We start from the raw sequence: 15,870 nt of genomic DNA on the forward strand, positions 1-15,870 counted from the left end.
TAAAACTAGTAAACTTCATATGAATCAATCTTATTGAATGTAGTAAATTATCAATACAAGGTAAGATGGTGTTTCTCATTGTCTATAGGTGTTTGGGCTTAGTTTCCACAAGCAATAGCTTAGCGTCCTAATCACGTTCCTTACAATGACGTAAGATGCGAATGGCAGCTATAACGCTAACTTCTTTAAATTTCGTCAATAGAACACGTCACACAAGTCTTTATTATTTTTTTTTTCTTATAGTTGCTTCATCAATCAACGGAAGATCCAGTAATTTTAAACAGGTTATTATAAAATTGCAATAGATGATCAAGAAACTATTGCTGTAACTGGGTGTAAAAGTCAGGATTTTAACATTACTAAACTTAATAAGTAACAGAAGGTAGAGACTGCATTTTTTAAACAATCAGAAAAGTTGCACGCTTTTGTTTTAAATTTTAGTCGTTACATTTTGAGGCATTGTAGGATGACATGCATTACAGACTAAAATTTTCCTTTAATTAGAAAGTTCCCTCTTGAACAAAATAATAATAACTGTAGCATCATTCAGTGATATTTAGGATACAATTCACAATTCAAAAAAAAAACTATTTCAATATCTCTTTTGACAAATTTGATTATATCTGTGATCTCGAGCGAACTAGCAAGACAGAAGTTGCACGGCTACTGTGACAACACAACACTAACGTACAGTCCATTTCAATTTGTGACCTTGAAGAAATCTGCGCGAAGATAGAAAGAATACACACTAAGCGTGAACAAGACAGAAGTAGTTGGAACAAGCTTGAACGAGCAGAGCTCTCGATGGGCGGTCTTAGGAGATCGGCTAGAACTGTACAGTAGTAGACGAAAATGTTTAGCAATTTCTTAAAACAAAAATCTATATAAATTTACAATAGAAAACAAAGCAAAAGTTTTATAGGTGTGTAGAATGTTAAGTTAATTCACTTGTTATTATTTTTGGCTAAATATGCTTTTAAATAAAGCATATTCTTAAATTTTAACGAGGCAGTTTAAATAATTTTGCAAATGGTACTGTACACTTTTGTCTAGTTCTCGCTCGATGATCGGTGGAGAAATGAGCTCCGTAGACAAATATGACTGAATTTGGAATTATGCTACGGCGCATCCTAACAAAAGGAAGGGGCATATCTCTAACATTTTGAAACGAACAGTATATTGCTACTATTTGCCTTGTGTAGGTACGTATGATTTTGAGTTCCATTAAGACATTATTAAAACAAAAAAATGCAACTGCAAGAAATCTGAATTTTTAAAACAAATGAAAACAATTTTCAATTAAAAGAGCCTTTTCCAGTTTTCTCCTATAATACCACAGTGACTAAATCAAATGAATTTTTTACATTAGTGCACACAATGCTATATTCCAAAACTACCTTTTATATGGAATTAGCGACTCGGCCTGACTTCGCATGGGTGCCATTTACTAATGTGATCTCTATAAATATTGCGTGGAAAACGAAACCTTAAAATTAACTGTAAAATGTTACTAATATTTGTTACAATTGTATTTTCTAAAATATTACTAATATTTTTCTGGAGGAAGTTAATTAAGACCATCATCAAGGATGTACTTGAAAATAATTCCTTGCTGTTGTAAGTATATCTACATCGAGATCCATTAAATCGTTTGCTAATTGTGAAACCATAACTTGAAAACGTGCCTAAGGAATAATAGACGGTTGAAACTTAAAACTATAAGACCTCCTTTTTCTGTGAAATAAAACTGAAGAACAACGTATTTTAGTTTCAAGTTGTCGTTCAGATGAAGTCCCTATTGAAGAAAATGGAAGGATAAAAGTAGCTATGCATGTGTGTACAGTTAATTCAAAATCTCGTGAGCCTTTACATGCGTGATAGGCGGACCTTTCTGCATTCATACATTACGAAAACATTGACTTAGCTGTTAATCATGTTTCACCTACCTTTACATGATGTTAACAATTGTTTCTTCTAAAAGCACATTTAATAGAAATATTTAGGTAAGGTGATAAAAAGGATTTTAAATATTATAAAAGGAATACTGATAGGTGAGTGACTAAAGTTGTAGTAATGTTCTTATGTCAGTGTAAATATATTGCTTCTGGCTTGTACGCCACCTACATGAGACACGATGAAATATTTAAAAGAAATGCATAATGTGAAATCCATGTACCAACCAAATTTAGGGTGATATAAAAAATTATTGCATCATATTTTTCCCTACAATGCTATTTTGTTATCAGACAGGTGGTTTACTTGCATAAAATGTATAAAATTCTTCCGTATTTTTCCAATATAACATTTATTTTGGGGAGGAAATGTTCAATTTTTTCTTTCGATTTTTTTAATTATTACATACGTATCTATGTATATAACTGTAAATGGCAGGTATGCGTTTTCGAAACCGTCTTTTAAATTTATACCTTTATTCTCCGATCTGTTTCGATCGGTTTTATTAATATTTTGATTTCAATAAGCAGCGGTCAAAGTCCGTCATTTTGTTCTCCTTTTATTTTGACGTAATCGATAACTTATGACGTCGAGATTAATTAAACGATACTTTATTCATATAAATTTTTTGCTTAATTTAGCTGCGAAATTTCTATGACTTTGTAGAAAGTCAGAATACCCTAATAGTTTCCAACCCTTTTGTTATTCCACTACAACCACACCCTCCTCAATTTTCATAACAGTCACCTGATATTAATGGGCTACAAAATAATGTAGCTACAATATTATCATCAAAAAAAAAATTGTTTATTTCAATAATTACTTAATAATAATTTAAAATGCAACAAAAAAATTTAAAAGAAATTCAAAAAAATTGAAAACAATTAGTACAACATATTGTTATTATTATTTTAAGATTGCGTGTGCATCATCAACAGAGTTCTGTCTTGGTCTGTATGAAGAAATTTAATCAATACTGTCTGAAGTTAGCAACAGTAGATATTAAACTTGAAAAACTTATAGAAAAATACCTATTTCACTCTATACATATATAGCTATGAACACACATGATAATAAAAGCACAATCACATAACATGCACAGACATATGCGGCTGAAAAGGACCTTAAGCGGGCCTAGAACGGCCTGAGGTAGAGGGATTTTAGTCGGTGGATCCGACACCACCATACTCGGGAATCTGACACTACCTGGTCGTACGCACGGCTGGGTGTCTTTTGAAAATTTCCCCTCTTTCACGAAAACAAAAAATAAAACAAAAAATCTTAATATTGGCAGTGGTTGAAAAGGTCTTAGAACGGCCTGAGGCAGAGGACTTCTTCTCCCTCGGGAAGCCTACACTACCTGGTCGTAACGACTGGTGGGTGTCTTTTGAGGATTTCCCCTCATCCATAAAAACAAAAAGGAAAAGTAACATTGGCGCACTCGTTGCTGAACTTTCTACAAGAAAATGTTGACCTCGCCACTAAAAATGTTTTCCGCAGCAAAAGATGAAACTTCAAACCAAATTAGGCTACGGCAACTCAGCCCGAAAAACATCCCAAGAATTAACATTGTCCGCGAATATCTTCATTCCAAAATATCGACCCGTCAAACTGAACCCACGTTGTAGCTTCTGCTTCATTTTGATTATAAAATGCATAATAAGTAAAAACAGATTAACAATAATCTGTTTTATTTATTAAACACTAGACATTTGTATACTTAGCACGTTCAAATACGCCAGTCGATTCCAACATGTTTCAATTCATTGTGTGAGCTTTGGCCGACTTTGCAATCTTTTCTGTGTACTCCACACTCAACGTATAACGCAATAATTCTTCAAGATCAAATAAAACATCAATAGATTCAAGCTTTACGTCTTCGGTCTGTCTTCAACTAGGTACCATCAAATTTGTGAGATAACGGTAAAAGCGTTTCATCATAAAAAAGAAACACCAGCCATTCACTCACGGGAAGCACTTTACGATGGCGTCATCGTTTCGTAGCTCAACGAATAAATGTCGAAGTAATTGTTCAATAAAAATACGTTGCCTCGATAAACAACAATTATCTTCGGTAGCCCGGATGAATCGTTTCAGCGCGGCGACCGGCGCCTAGAGCGACGCATAGGCGTCGGCAATGGAATAAAACGGAAATTAATGTTAGCATTAGACGCTCATGGAATTAATTCAACGTCCAAGCCAGCAACAAGACGCTGTTATTTAGTTATTTATTCATCCACTCTGAGCTCCTGTAGAAAGGTAAATTGCGATAAAATTCGATTTTTTATCTATAGATCAACAATTACAGGATTCTAATAATATTCAAAGTTCATTTGTAACAAAGGAAGACCACAGAAGAAACAGTGGTATAAAAAGACTGGAGATATTTTTTGGTTTGAAAAATCTGGAGGAATTTGTAATTAAAAAAGCCTAAAAAAAATTTTAGTATAAAATTTACATCAAAATTCAAATGTATAGAACAAGAAATATGATACTGAAAATATCTGGCGGTATTCCTAATTCACAAAATACTTGGATGTCTCGAAATCAGATACAATCTCTAGGATCAAGTCTCTTGTAGATTAAACTCTCATATTTCTGTTTTCAAAAGAACTTCTGGCTCGATACGAGCTACGATAACGAAACTGATTTAGTTCTTACTCGTAAAATAATAGACATAGGAACATGTAAAAAGTAACAAGAAGATCAAATTTTTTAAAGTAAAAAACTTCTTTACTTATGAAACAATATCTACGTTTTACTTTCAGTCATATGCCTTTTTTAGTAGTAGATAGATAATAGTAGGTATTATAAAAGTGATTTTTTTGTTGTTTAGCAGGGATGAAACAAGCTGTTTTTATAAAAAGTTTATCCCAACAAAACAGCAGCGTTACTGAGACTCAGCATAAACCAATTTTAATAAACTGATTTAGACTTTACTTCCAAACTGTCTGTGGGTTAAAAGAAAGGTTTAATCGATAGGTTCAGGAAAAGTATAAATTGGTACTAAAAGTAGGAAAAAATTTGGCAATTCTAAAAATTATGCTCCCTTTGAATTACTACAGGGGAGCAGTACATATATCGCTATTGTGAATATTCGTTACTTTCTATTTCTTGATTCATAACAATGTTAAACAGGGTTCTTTTAACTAAATAGCATGATACTAGGGCGAATTCAGAAACAATTCTTGGGGGGAAAATTAACCTTCCCTAAATGTAGATTTTAGAATAAGCAGCGCTTTTATAATTCAGTATTTCCAATTTCAAACATTTTTGTTAAAAACGAAAGCAGCTGTATTTTAATTTTAAGTTATATTCCTGACCGTTACTTTTAAATCATAAAGTTTTTTTCAGGGTGGCGGTCAAATAATTAAACAAATTTATGTTATTTGTAACGTTTCGGTTTATTCAACCATCTTCAGACATTTGAAGTGTTACTTCTTATACATGTTGAATTACTGCACCCTAGAAACAACTACATAATATATTTTTGTTTTTACGTATTTCTTTTTTTATATTCAGGGATCATTTATAGGATTATTGCGATTGTTTCATAGTACTGAAGTAATCCAAAAGTCACAGAACTTCCCATTTCTTCTCTCGGCCTTGTACACGTCAATGTGACATAGACAGTTCCGACTATTAATAGCAAATCTCCACAGATGGCAATATTGTGGCGGAAAAATGTTTTTTGTATATATTATTTCTTAAGCATTCTTTTTCGTTATTTTACTTCAAATTTACTTTATTTCGAATATTTCAATTCATTTCAATTTCTTATCTTGTACATACTTTGGTTTCCTTTCAATCTAAACTCTGTTATTCTTTCAATCACTTTTACCTGGAAATCCTACTTCAACCATACCTGCATGCATTCTCATACTAATTTCTGGTTTTACCCTTAATTACTTTCTCTTGTATCCTATACTGTCTAATTCTACGTATTCCTATAAACTTTACCCTCTCTTTCATTACTTTCCCTTCTAGAATATTCTATCAAAATTACTAACAACCCTGTTCTATAAACAGTCCAAAAATTTCATATCTCGAGAGAGTCTACTGCTATCATTTGTAAGTGTTTCTGCTCATCTACTTTGTTTTCATATTTGTTGTTGTCTTTGTTATTGTTATTATTGTATTGTCTTGTTCTTTTTGTCACTTTGTCCTCGCTTGTATGTTTCACTCCTTGTGCCTTTTTGTTACTTGTGTTTTCGTTTCGTTCTTGTTGTATATAAATTTTTATTTGTTATGGTTAGTGTTTTCTTGGTTTTTGAATCACATTACCATCAGAAAATACTAAAATATATCACCTTTTAAGTCCAGTTATTTAGCCATTTCGCTATCTTATAGATCAATTTTAGTTCGATCGGTAACTTGTGAGGACTGCCTACGGTTTACTAATGAAAACAAAAAAGTTTGAATTGACGATGGTGGTTTTATTTAATTGCTGACCAAAGACATGTTGTTGTTATATGCCATTTTTAGGGATATTTATAACAATGTTTATTACGTATGCAAAGGAATGCTGTATTATTTTGTATTATAACGTATCATTTGGAAAAGTTGGTATCGAAACATCTCAAAGTCAATGTGCATCTTCGGTAATACATACTCAAATTAAAGGAGCTTATGGAGAAGCGCAGAATCACATTTTAGTTAAGGTACACGAAATAAATCAATGACACGTACAAGTAAATCTCTCATCATTCACGTCATTCTTGTTTGATTGTTAGCGAATCTAGGAATCTTTCCAGTGGAATGACTAAGGAGAAAATTGTTTGTGCCATGAAATCGAACAGAGTAACATAAAAAAAAACAATTGTCTAATAGGCAGTTTTCGTTAGTTTTACGTAAAACAATTTCTGTATTTTTACTGTAAGTGACAAGAATTAAAATAAATATTTATTGTTCCTAATGCAAATGCCAATTTTGCACTTGATTATGAAGTCTTTCAATTGTAAATAATAAATCATCTTCGTGACAGTAACAAAAAGCAGTTTCTGTTTAATTGTAATGGAAAAATAGTATTATATCGGAATTTCTTTTGAAAATTTAATATGTTAGAAAATATATGCAGTCGCTAAAAAAATTGTTAACTATTTGTGTTGTATCGCTAAAGTATCAACAAGCATCACTTAATTTTTACCATCTAGTACCTCTACATTGCCATCTCATGCATTCTCGCTATTTCTTTTTATGCAGATAGATGATTACTTACTGGTGTGTTTTCTAACCAATTCTGTACCAAAAACTACCAAACTAAAGTAATTAATTAATTCATGTCTTTGTGTCTACTACCATCACAGTTGGGTTAAAGTAGATAACATTTCTCGATGAACTGAGGAACTGATTCCTCTTAGCATTTTGTCATTTTCGGAAAAGACTGGAACTGATACATTCAAGTCTCTTACAATGAAAACTTGTCAACCTTAAACATGTTTCGAAGTTGGAGTCGTATTAGACGTTTTTGGGGTTAACGTTTTCCAGATATTGTAACCTGAAACGTTTGGAGGTCTTATCAGAAATTTATCGAATACTATATATGTGGTCATGGATCGCGATTTCGACCTTCTTTGATGTCATGAACGCTTCATAGATAATCTTAGTCGATATAACATCCAAATACAGGCACTGTATCGTCATTTAATAAGTATTTGCTGTAACTGTAGTATTTCAAAACCCTACTAAGGTATTTCAATTGAATCTATTATGCAGCTTCTACAGATCTCAGATCAGTACTCCGGAAAAATTAAGGGAAAGAAAAACAAAGAAAGGAAAAAATAGAATCACCCATATCGCACCATCCTGTGACATACATAAACAAAAAGGGTAGCGACCTTACCGAAAGCCCCAACTGTTCCGGTATTGATGGCCAGGATCACTGTAATTCTGTAACGCGGCATCGTACTAGCTGCTGCGAAGATCATGAGTAGGTACGCGTATCCCCTCAGTTGACGCTTGCGATAAGATAACGCGGCCGCCACTCTGGTGAGTGTTTTCAATTATTGACGGCTTATTAAATGGTTTACTTTTTGTGCAAAGTTTTTATTCCCCCTACATTGCGGTACTATGTACGAGGTGCACTCTACAGTGCCTCCAGATGTTCCCTTTCAAATATTCCAAAATACTAGTCAGATATACTCTGAAGGTCATTGGCAGGTAAATCAGTTAATAAGAACGCTTGAGTGTCTCGATAGGATTAAACAAATTGTAATATCTCAACGGGTCCTGTCTGATGCTTGAAGTATTTTAACACCCACTAAATGGCGATTCGCTACATCTATTTAGATATTGCTGTTTAGGAGCTTCTTTAGTTCGGGCGGCGTAGCCCGTTGGATTACACCATAGCTTGACCATTGGGAGGATTCCGCTTCAATTCCGAGTTTGCTTACCGTGGTTCAAGCTTTTCTGTGGTTTCCTTGGGTAATTTAGACAAATGCTGGGGAAGTAATATTTTACAGATAATCTTTAATTTTACTTCTGTCTTCATTTCGACCGTCTCATTTTTCTTTTTCCAATAACCATTAATCTATTCTCATGATTCCCAGAAGAAAGCTAAATAGGACCTTCAACCCTATCCCCAGACGTAGTCCGGAGGTACTGCCCGTCTACCAGCATTTGCTGCTGGTTAGAATGAAACACGCAAAAGATCACTAATTTATCGAGACTGCACATGAGGCGCTCGGACTATCATGTACGCAAGCTATGTCATTAATTCAGGTAGAAAGTTGAAATACTGAGGCGTAACTAGTTCTAAAATTGATTGGGGAGCTCTTTCTATCCGATTGCGGCGAAGCCCAAAAGAAAAATCGAAATACTAATAGGAAATAGACACTTTTGTATAAAACTCGTTTACTAAAACGTTCACAGCTGAACTTGATTTTAGTTTTTGAAGATTTCTTTGGAGACTATTGACAATTTCGATTGAAATTCCTAATTGAAGTTCTAAGACAATTTTTAATCAGCTTGATCATAAAGAAACTTCTTTCAGCTGTTGCAGTTATAACCGAAAGGATCAAAATACGAAGCATGCTGTTATTATCTTCGAAAAAATGAAGGCAAAGCTGTCGAAATTCATCAGCAATTCCCTGAGTTAGTTAATGGAACTAGATTATTTCTTTTTGTAGCAGTAAATATTCACTAGATCGCGATATATTGCCTGTATTTCAATTGTTACCTTAAAAAAATAGTATACGATCTTAGACAGATGTCATATACTAATCCTTGGTTATAATAAGAAATTTTTGAAAATGTTGCTGTAATGGAACTAGAAAAATTAAGAAATTACTTGCAGCTGTAGTTTTTTGTCATGCATTGAGACGCACTTATAAATCACTTCTGGTATAGGATATGATGTGTCATGCACAACACTTTTTTTTTAATATCCCACTATTATCAAAAAAATTCATTAAAAATTCGGTCAGTATTGTACTGCTTAACATTTACGAATTAATTTTAACAAGGTAAGCTATTGGTCGAGTAATTTTAATCTGAGTTTCTTGATTGTCAGACGACCGAATTACACACTTGCCTGTAACTACTATTAGATGAAATAAAAAACAATAGTAATAACACCCACATTTAAAAAATAATCGTTTGGTTAGATCTATGACAGAAAAACCTCGAGGAGCAGCTTAATTACGTAATTGTGTGGAAGGAGAGCCCACGAATCTGGAGCAGTATATAATGCTGGAAGGGTTGGTGCCTCTATATTTCGGTGCGCACATTAAAAATTATGTCACTTTCCTACGTAAATGATAATAATATGGGTGAAAACGAGGATACCAATAGTGATACAAGTGAAGGAAAATTTCTGACAAAAGGTAAGTGCTATTTTATCGTTTATTACAGATGCTTACAGAAATATATAAATATCTCGTTGGCGTTTTTATTTGAGCCGAATCTGTAGTATTAGGATCGAAACATGTTTTTAATCAACATGATCTATCTATTAAAGTATTCTACTAAAAATTTGATATGCGAATATAAACACCCTTAGCATTGCTTTACAAATATATTACCGTAGAATTAAATTTTATTGGTAAGTATACATATTTTAATGACGATAGAAAATAGACATTATAAAATGAAGTAAAAACTCAGGATTATCTAGTACGTTACTAAACTCGGATATTGTAGTTTTAGGATTAAATTACAGATTTCAGTAATTTTTAACAGGATTCGCCGCAATTTTACGCCTTCGTGTAGTGTGGATAATAATAAGAGATAATACGAAATAGAATGTAACTAGAAAACTATTGCATACTGTTTGGTGCAAAAGTTTTCATCAAATAAAAACTTTGGGCTGGTAGAATTAGACATTCAAATCGTAAACGTAGTTCTATTTTTTGAAATATGCTTTTAGGATCGGTTAGGGTAGTGTAGGCTCAAATCTGCATCATCGAAAACCTGCGCTCGTTATTGTTTTCTGTTAATTCGTACTAGCTGTTATTACCATTTTCAAAATGCGTTAAATTTTCAATAATTAAGTCTAATTAGAGCGTTTTGTACGTTACACCATTTTATAAATATGGTCTTTTTCTTTCGAAATGGTAAAATCAGCAATGTACATCTTTTGACCGATGTGTTGATGATGGTGATAAGTCTAAACAGTTCTAATAACAATCTGGGGCATTCGACGAAAGAAAAATGCATAGAATCATTTTAAGGAGGATAAAGTGCATTAATGTAAATGTAGATGTATTATTTTTTATTTTACTTCATGTGGTACCCCACTATACAAAATTTAATACAGCACAGGGTGCCAACTGGCGCGCCTAGAGGGTAAAGGATAATAATTACTTTAAATGTAGGATCATACTTCTCGTAGTGGACTAGTAACTTTATCATTGAGTAATTAAACAAATCATTATCTTTAAACAATTTATTACCATTATTATTATAAAAACGTATAGGTAAATTAGTAGTTGAAAATGCTTGAATTTTTCGAGAGTCTCGATTAATCACAACCGTGCTGGGGTATGTTTTCTGTCTCTGACTGCTCCTTTGAAAGGGGTCACCTTCATCCTCGTCAATTAGAATTATGACGACGTTGGGTTGTGGTATGTTTTATCATTTCGGATGAAAAGAAATGGTCATGGTCATATCAAGAAAATAATGGAACGTAGGGAACTGTAGTTAGCTTTAAATTGTTTTAAATTTAACGTACTTTGAAAATAATAATAGCAAATACTATCGAAAAATGCAGTTTACGAGTTGTCAGAAATCAACTGAAAAGTACAGCAGATTTATGTTTTATACAACGGGGAACAGGTTTGTCGTAGTTACAAATTTGGGTTTGCACTACCCTGACTGGTCCCACTAACACATTAAAAAGTCAGAACCACATTATGCTTTGCGATTTTAGTCCTATTTAAAACTTTAGTAACTACTAACAGCGAAACCTGGCGCTGCTCGGGTTAAAATACATCGTATGTTTAATGGTATATAAAATATTTAAGAATCCACTTTTTAACGTAGATAATATAGATTTCTATCTTAGATACCACCCTGTACCTTTATGAAATTTCTTAATAATAGTAGATGGTTCTAGAATATTCTAGAATATTTGGACAAAATCTAAAAAATTGTAGAAATCCTTGATAATTAATTGCGGGCACTTGAAAATTTCCAGATCATTCCAGATATTTATAGAACATTCTGGAACATTCCATATCGATTTTAACAGTTTCACACAATTTGGAACTTTCTAGATCAATCCTGACATTTTTAGAACCTTCTAGAACATTCTAGATCGATTGTTACAGTTGCACACATTCTGGAATTTTTTGAATCATTTCAGAAATATTTAAAACTTTCCGAAAGGACTCATAAGTTAGAAAAGGACAGATATATATTTCTTCACATTTTCGCCACCCACAACCACCCACTTCCACCCACCGCGACCAAACTCCCTTACTTTCAGCAGGAGACCAAGGGGTATTTACCACCCCAACGGGAAGTTGATAGAAGTTGGTGGTGATAGAGAAAACCCTGTCTTTACGTACGCATATTAGCATTTTATATACTTATATATTTAGATTTAGATATATTTACGTTAGATTTAAAATCTACCTCGATAAAAGCCTTAACCCAAAGGCGAAACCTCGTTTTTTCACGTGGATACGTCTGTTTTCGTTTGTAATAGGGCTCATTTCATGATCAGTAGTTTATCCACGTCATCTGTTGGTGCATATATATATATATATATATTTGTAGGGATTTAATTTGATAGCATAAACGTTACTCAAAATCGTAGTGTCCTTTTTTCTTATTTATTTACAAGTATATACAGAGCTGATATTTACAAGAAAACATACGCGATCCTCGAACAACCTTCTTCTTTTCAATCTGAACAACGACTTCCTTTAACATCAATCACCAACTTCCAAACGCGCTACCTGCTACCCCCATGGGTAGAGTACCATAAAACTATAAATCGTTGTTCGAGCATTCGCTGTCTTTATTCATAACATTTTAAGTAATATCTTATTTTCTATTAGTACCTAACTTGACTTTATTAATTAATTCTACACGCTTCCGATACCACATATTATATTGGGAATTCGCCAACACTTGGGCTTAGTTTGATACCACGTATGCGATATACTTCACGAGACGAGTGAGTGAAATAAACACAATAATCGTTTGTAGATGTTCCGAATGTGTGTAAATCTGAATTATTTATAATGCAATTATGCCATAACGTTGCATAATTCCGGGTTTTGTTTTGGAGAAACAAATCGTTGTGTTTCATTATTGTGCTTAATCAGCTCAGTTTGAAATAAACTAATTGTCAGTTTATTAATCCATATTGTTCTTCCAATTGCTGGAACATGAATGTTATGAACATAGACGTATCTACATAAAACTTAAGGCTGTAGGTATGAAGGATATAGCTAACCATGGATATTTTTATCTAATAAACCCTTTCTTGCATTCATCTTGCCTTTGATTTTCATTGATCGTAAAATAACGCGATGAAGTAGAAACTGACTCCTAAGGTAATGCTTATTTTAAAATGCTTTCGATCATTTATTATTTGATTTCATTACGCTTCATTAGCGTAGGGTCGAGTCGCCTTCAACAAAATAAAATCACTTCTATGCTTGCGAACGGTGAATTTAGAAATTCGAAAAAGATTGTTAAAGGTGTATGTTTGGAGCGCAGCGCTGTACGGGTGCGAAACATGAACGGTGGGCGCGGCGGAAAAGAAAAGGTTAAAAGCGTTCGAAATATAGTTACAGACGAATGATGAGAATACCGTGGATAGCGGTTAGAAATTAAGAGGTATTACAAAGAATAGGAGAACAGAGGACTCCATAGAAGTCAATAAAAAATAGGCTCAGGCATGAAGGTCTAGTCAGAGACATATTAGAGGCAGAAACAGGAGTTATGAGGAGTACCGTTTGCAAATAGTTAAGGATGTGGGTTGTTCTAGTTTCGGGGAAATGCGAAGATTAGCTCAGGATAGGAAATAGTGGAGGCGCGTGTTCAACCAGTCTTAGGACTGACGACCTTATGATGATAATGATTATTCTTCTGTATCTACACGAATTTCCACTCAAAATTTTTCATAATCTACAAAACTTATTAAGGATTTACTAACGATAAATAGTAAATTCTTCACAAGGATGTATTCAATAGCTTTTCCATGTTGTTTTGTGCTACATACACTAACAACATTGTCCTTTCAATAGGCTGAAGATTAAAGATGTCGTTCAAGCAAATTATGTTAATAAGAGAAGCACTCTACGTTTTTTTAAACGTTAAGTGTCAAATCCAAAGAAGTAATAGGTAGATCAATACCTTCATAATAATTTTCTCACACAAACTTCACTACCTTTCGTTTAATGCGTTTGGGAACCAAACACCCACTTATTTGCCAGGAAAATAAATTCATCTCTTTTATGGGTCGACTTGCTGTCAGAGTATTAGATGACACATTACTTTTTTGATGACTCATAACCTACCATAGAAATACACAACTGTTATGTATTTGTACGTACTTTAGTTCAAAAGCGGCGTACACAGATTTTCGATTCGATTCTATCTTTGTATTTACTTTATGTAATTGTTTTATGTAATTACCTCATTGCATTGTTTTCAAGCAAAATTTTTTATCTAATTTGTATCTATGTAATTCAGTTAAGGATGGTAGAAACTGCATACATATAGGATGTTCCACTCACGGAGGTTTCGTCCAGAACTCTGTTATTATACTTTTAGAAAAAAGTTCTTATAATAGTGGTCTAGAATCATATAGAAAATATTTTCAGTCATGCAGGTTGCTCCATTTTTTCTGGATGCTACCTAACTTTCTTATTTTAAATGGAACGCCCTGTATATGTTTTCATTTTCATAAGTCGACTTTGTTAATGATTCCCTGCACCTATTTGTAGTAGTTTCTGAGATATTCAACTGTTTCTAAAAAAAATTATGATTTCAGCTGTTTGGTTGAGACCAAATAGTATGTAAACCATAAAAGCTAAAAACCGCAGTTTTGACTTTTTCGAATGAAATGACCGTTTGATACGAAATTAAAAGCCGTGTCTACTGATTCTTAAATATTTTAATTTTAAATATCTTTAAATATTTATCTTTGACAGTTTTCCAGAAAAAATCGATTATTTTATGTTTAAAACCTTATATAAGTAGAAAGAGCTTTTAATTTCATTTCGAACGGCACCATTTAATGTTGGTCATTCCATTAAAAGAAAAAAGTTATTCGTTTTTTGAGGTTTTCAAAAGTAGGTCTCGATAATTCCGACTTTGAATAACGCCCACATTTTGCCCATAACAAAAAAGATACGGTAATTCGTGTCAAAACGAAGTGTCTGAACCGCAGGTTTTTACCTTTTATGGTTTAGATACTGTATGGTCTCATTCAAACAGCTGTAATCATATTTTTTTTCGAAAACAGTTTAATATCTTAAAAATTACTAGAGATAGGCGTAGGGAACTATTAACAAAGTCGAATGAATAAAAATATAAACATATACAGGGTGTTCTATTTAAAATAACAAGATTAGGTAGCGTCCAGAAGAAATAGATCAACCTCTATGATTCTAGACCCCTTTTATAAGAACTTTTTTTTTCTAAAAGTATAATAACAGAGTTATGGACTAAACCGCTTTAGCTGGAACATCCTGTACGTATATATGATTTGATTAGGCTCGTAGCTAATTTGCAAAAATTTTAAATGATGCGCCCAAATGGTTCGGTGATTCGCAATTTTTAATTATTGGAAAGTCGAAACTTCGTGGGTGATTTCAAAACGGTACATTGTCGCAATATGAACCACAGGTGGTCACTGGCATGCTACTAAATGGAATTGTAGCACTAGGCCAATGGAAAGTTATTTTTGGTGATATATTGAGATTAGTAAGAGTCCAGTGGTTTTTTATTATTAGTGTGGGGTTGGTTAATCATCAGAGTAGGAATGGGTTAACGAAGGATGGTTGGCTGTTGAAACCAAATTTTTGAAATGACAATTACGTAGGAATGTTTAATTACGATTTACAAATGTCTGTTTGGACCTTGGTGTCAGTGGATCATGCATTTGAAATTCAGTGCACGGTAATAACTTTCAATTCGTCATAACTACCACAAAACATGACGCAGGTATCATCAAAAACAGTTCAGCGCATTTAAAACAGTTAATAATAACAAATTTTACTGCACAATAGCGTATAAAATAAATACCTTACAAAAAAGTAGTCAAAAATTATAATCAGAATCGTGAAAAGAGCGATGAATAAAAATAAAGCGACGGAAAAAAATAGTAGGAGTGTGTCAATTCGGGTTTAGAATAAATAGAAGAATGCTTGAATCCATTTTAGTTTTACGGGCAATAGTAGAAAAAACGATAGAAAAGAGAAACAGTCCTTACTTAGGATTCGAACACGCAGGAAACGC

At 33.2% G+C, this 15,870-nt stretch overlaps 1 protein-coding gene across 2 annotated transcripts in view; it reads left to right on the top strand.

Annotated features, from left to right (window-relative positions):
• Nucleotides 1-9,643: 9,643 nt before the first annotated feature.
• The window catches only part of LOC108739775, a 33,480-nt gene continuing 27,253 nt past the window's right edge, over nt 9,644-15,870 (top strand). The window contains exon 1 of one of the 2 annotated variants that reach the window (XM_018473826.1): nt 9,644-9,776. In XM_018473826.1, coding sequence (XP_018329328.1) covers nt 9,689-9,776 — 88 coding nt within the window. In that variant the 5' untranslated portion in view covers nt 9,644-9,688. The remainder of the gene's footprint in view (nt 9,777-15,870) is intronic. The other variant, XM_018473827.2, reaches the window with a different exon arrangement.

This window comes from Agrilus planipennis, unplaced genomic scaffold, assembly GCF_000699045.2.
Source record: "Agrilus planipennis isolate EAB-ADULT unplaced genomic scaffold, Apla_2.0 scaffold233, whole genome shotgun sequence".
In the NCBI taxonomy this organism is placed as follows: Eukaryota; Metazoa; Arthropoda; class Insecta; order Coleoptera; family Buprestidae; genus Agrilus; species Agrilus planipennis.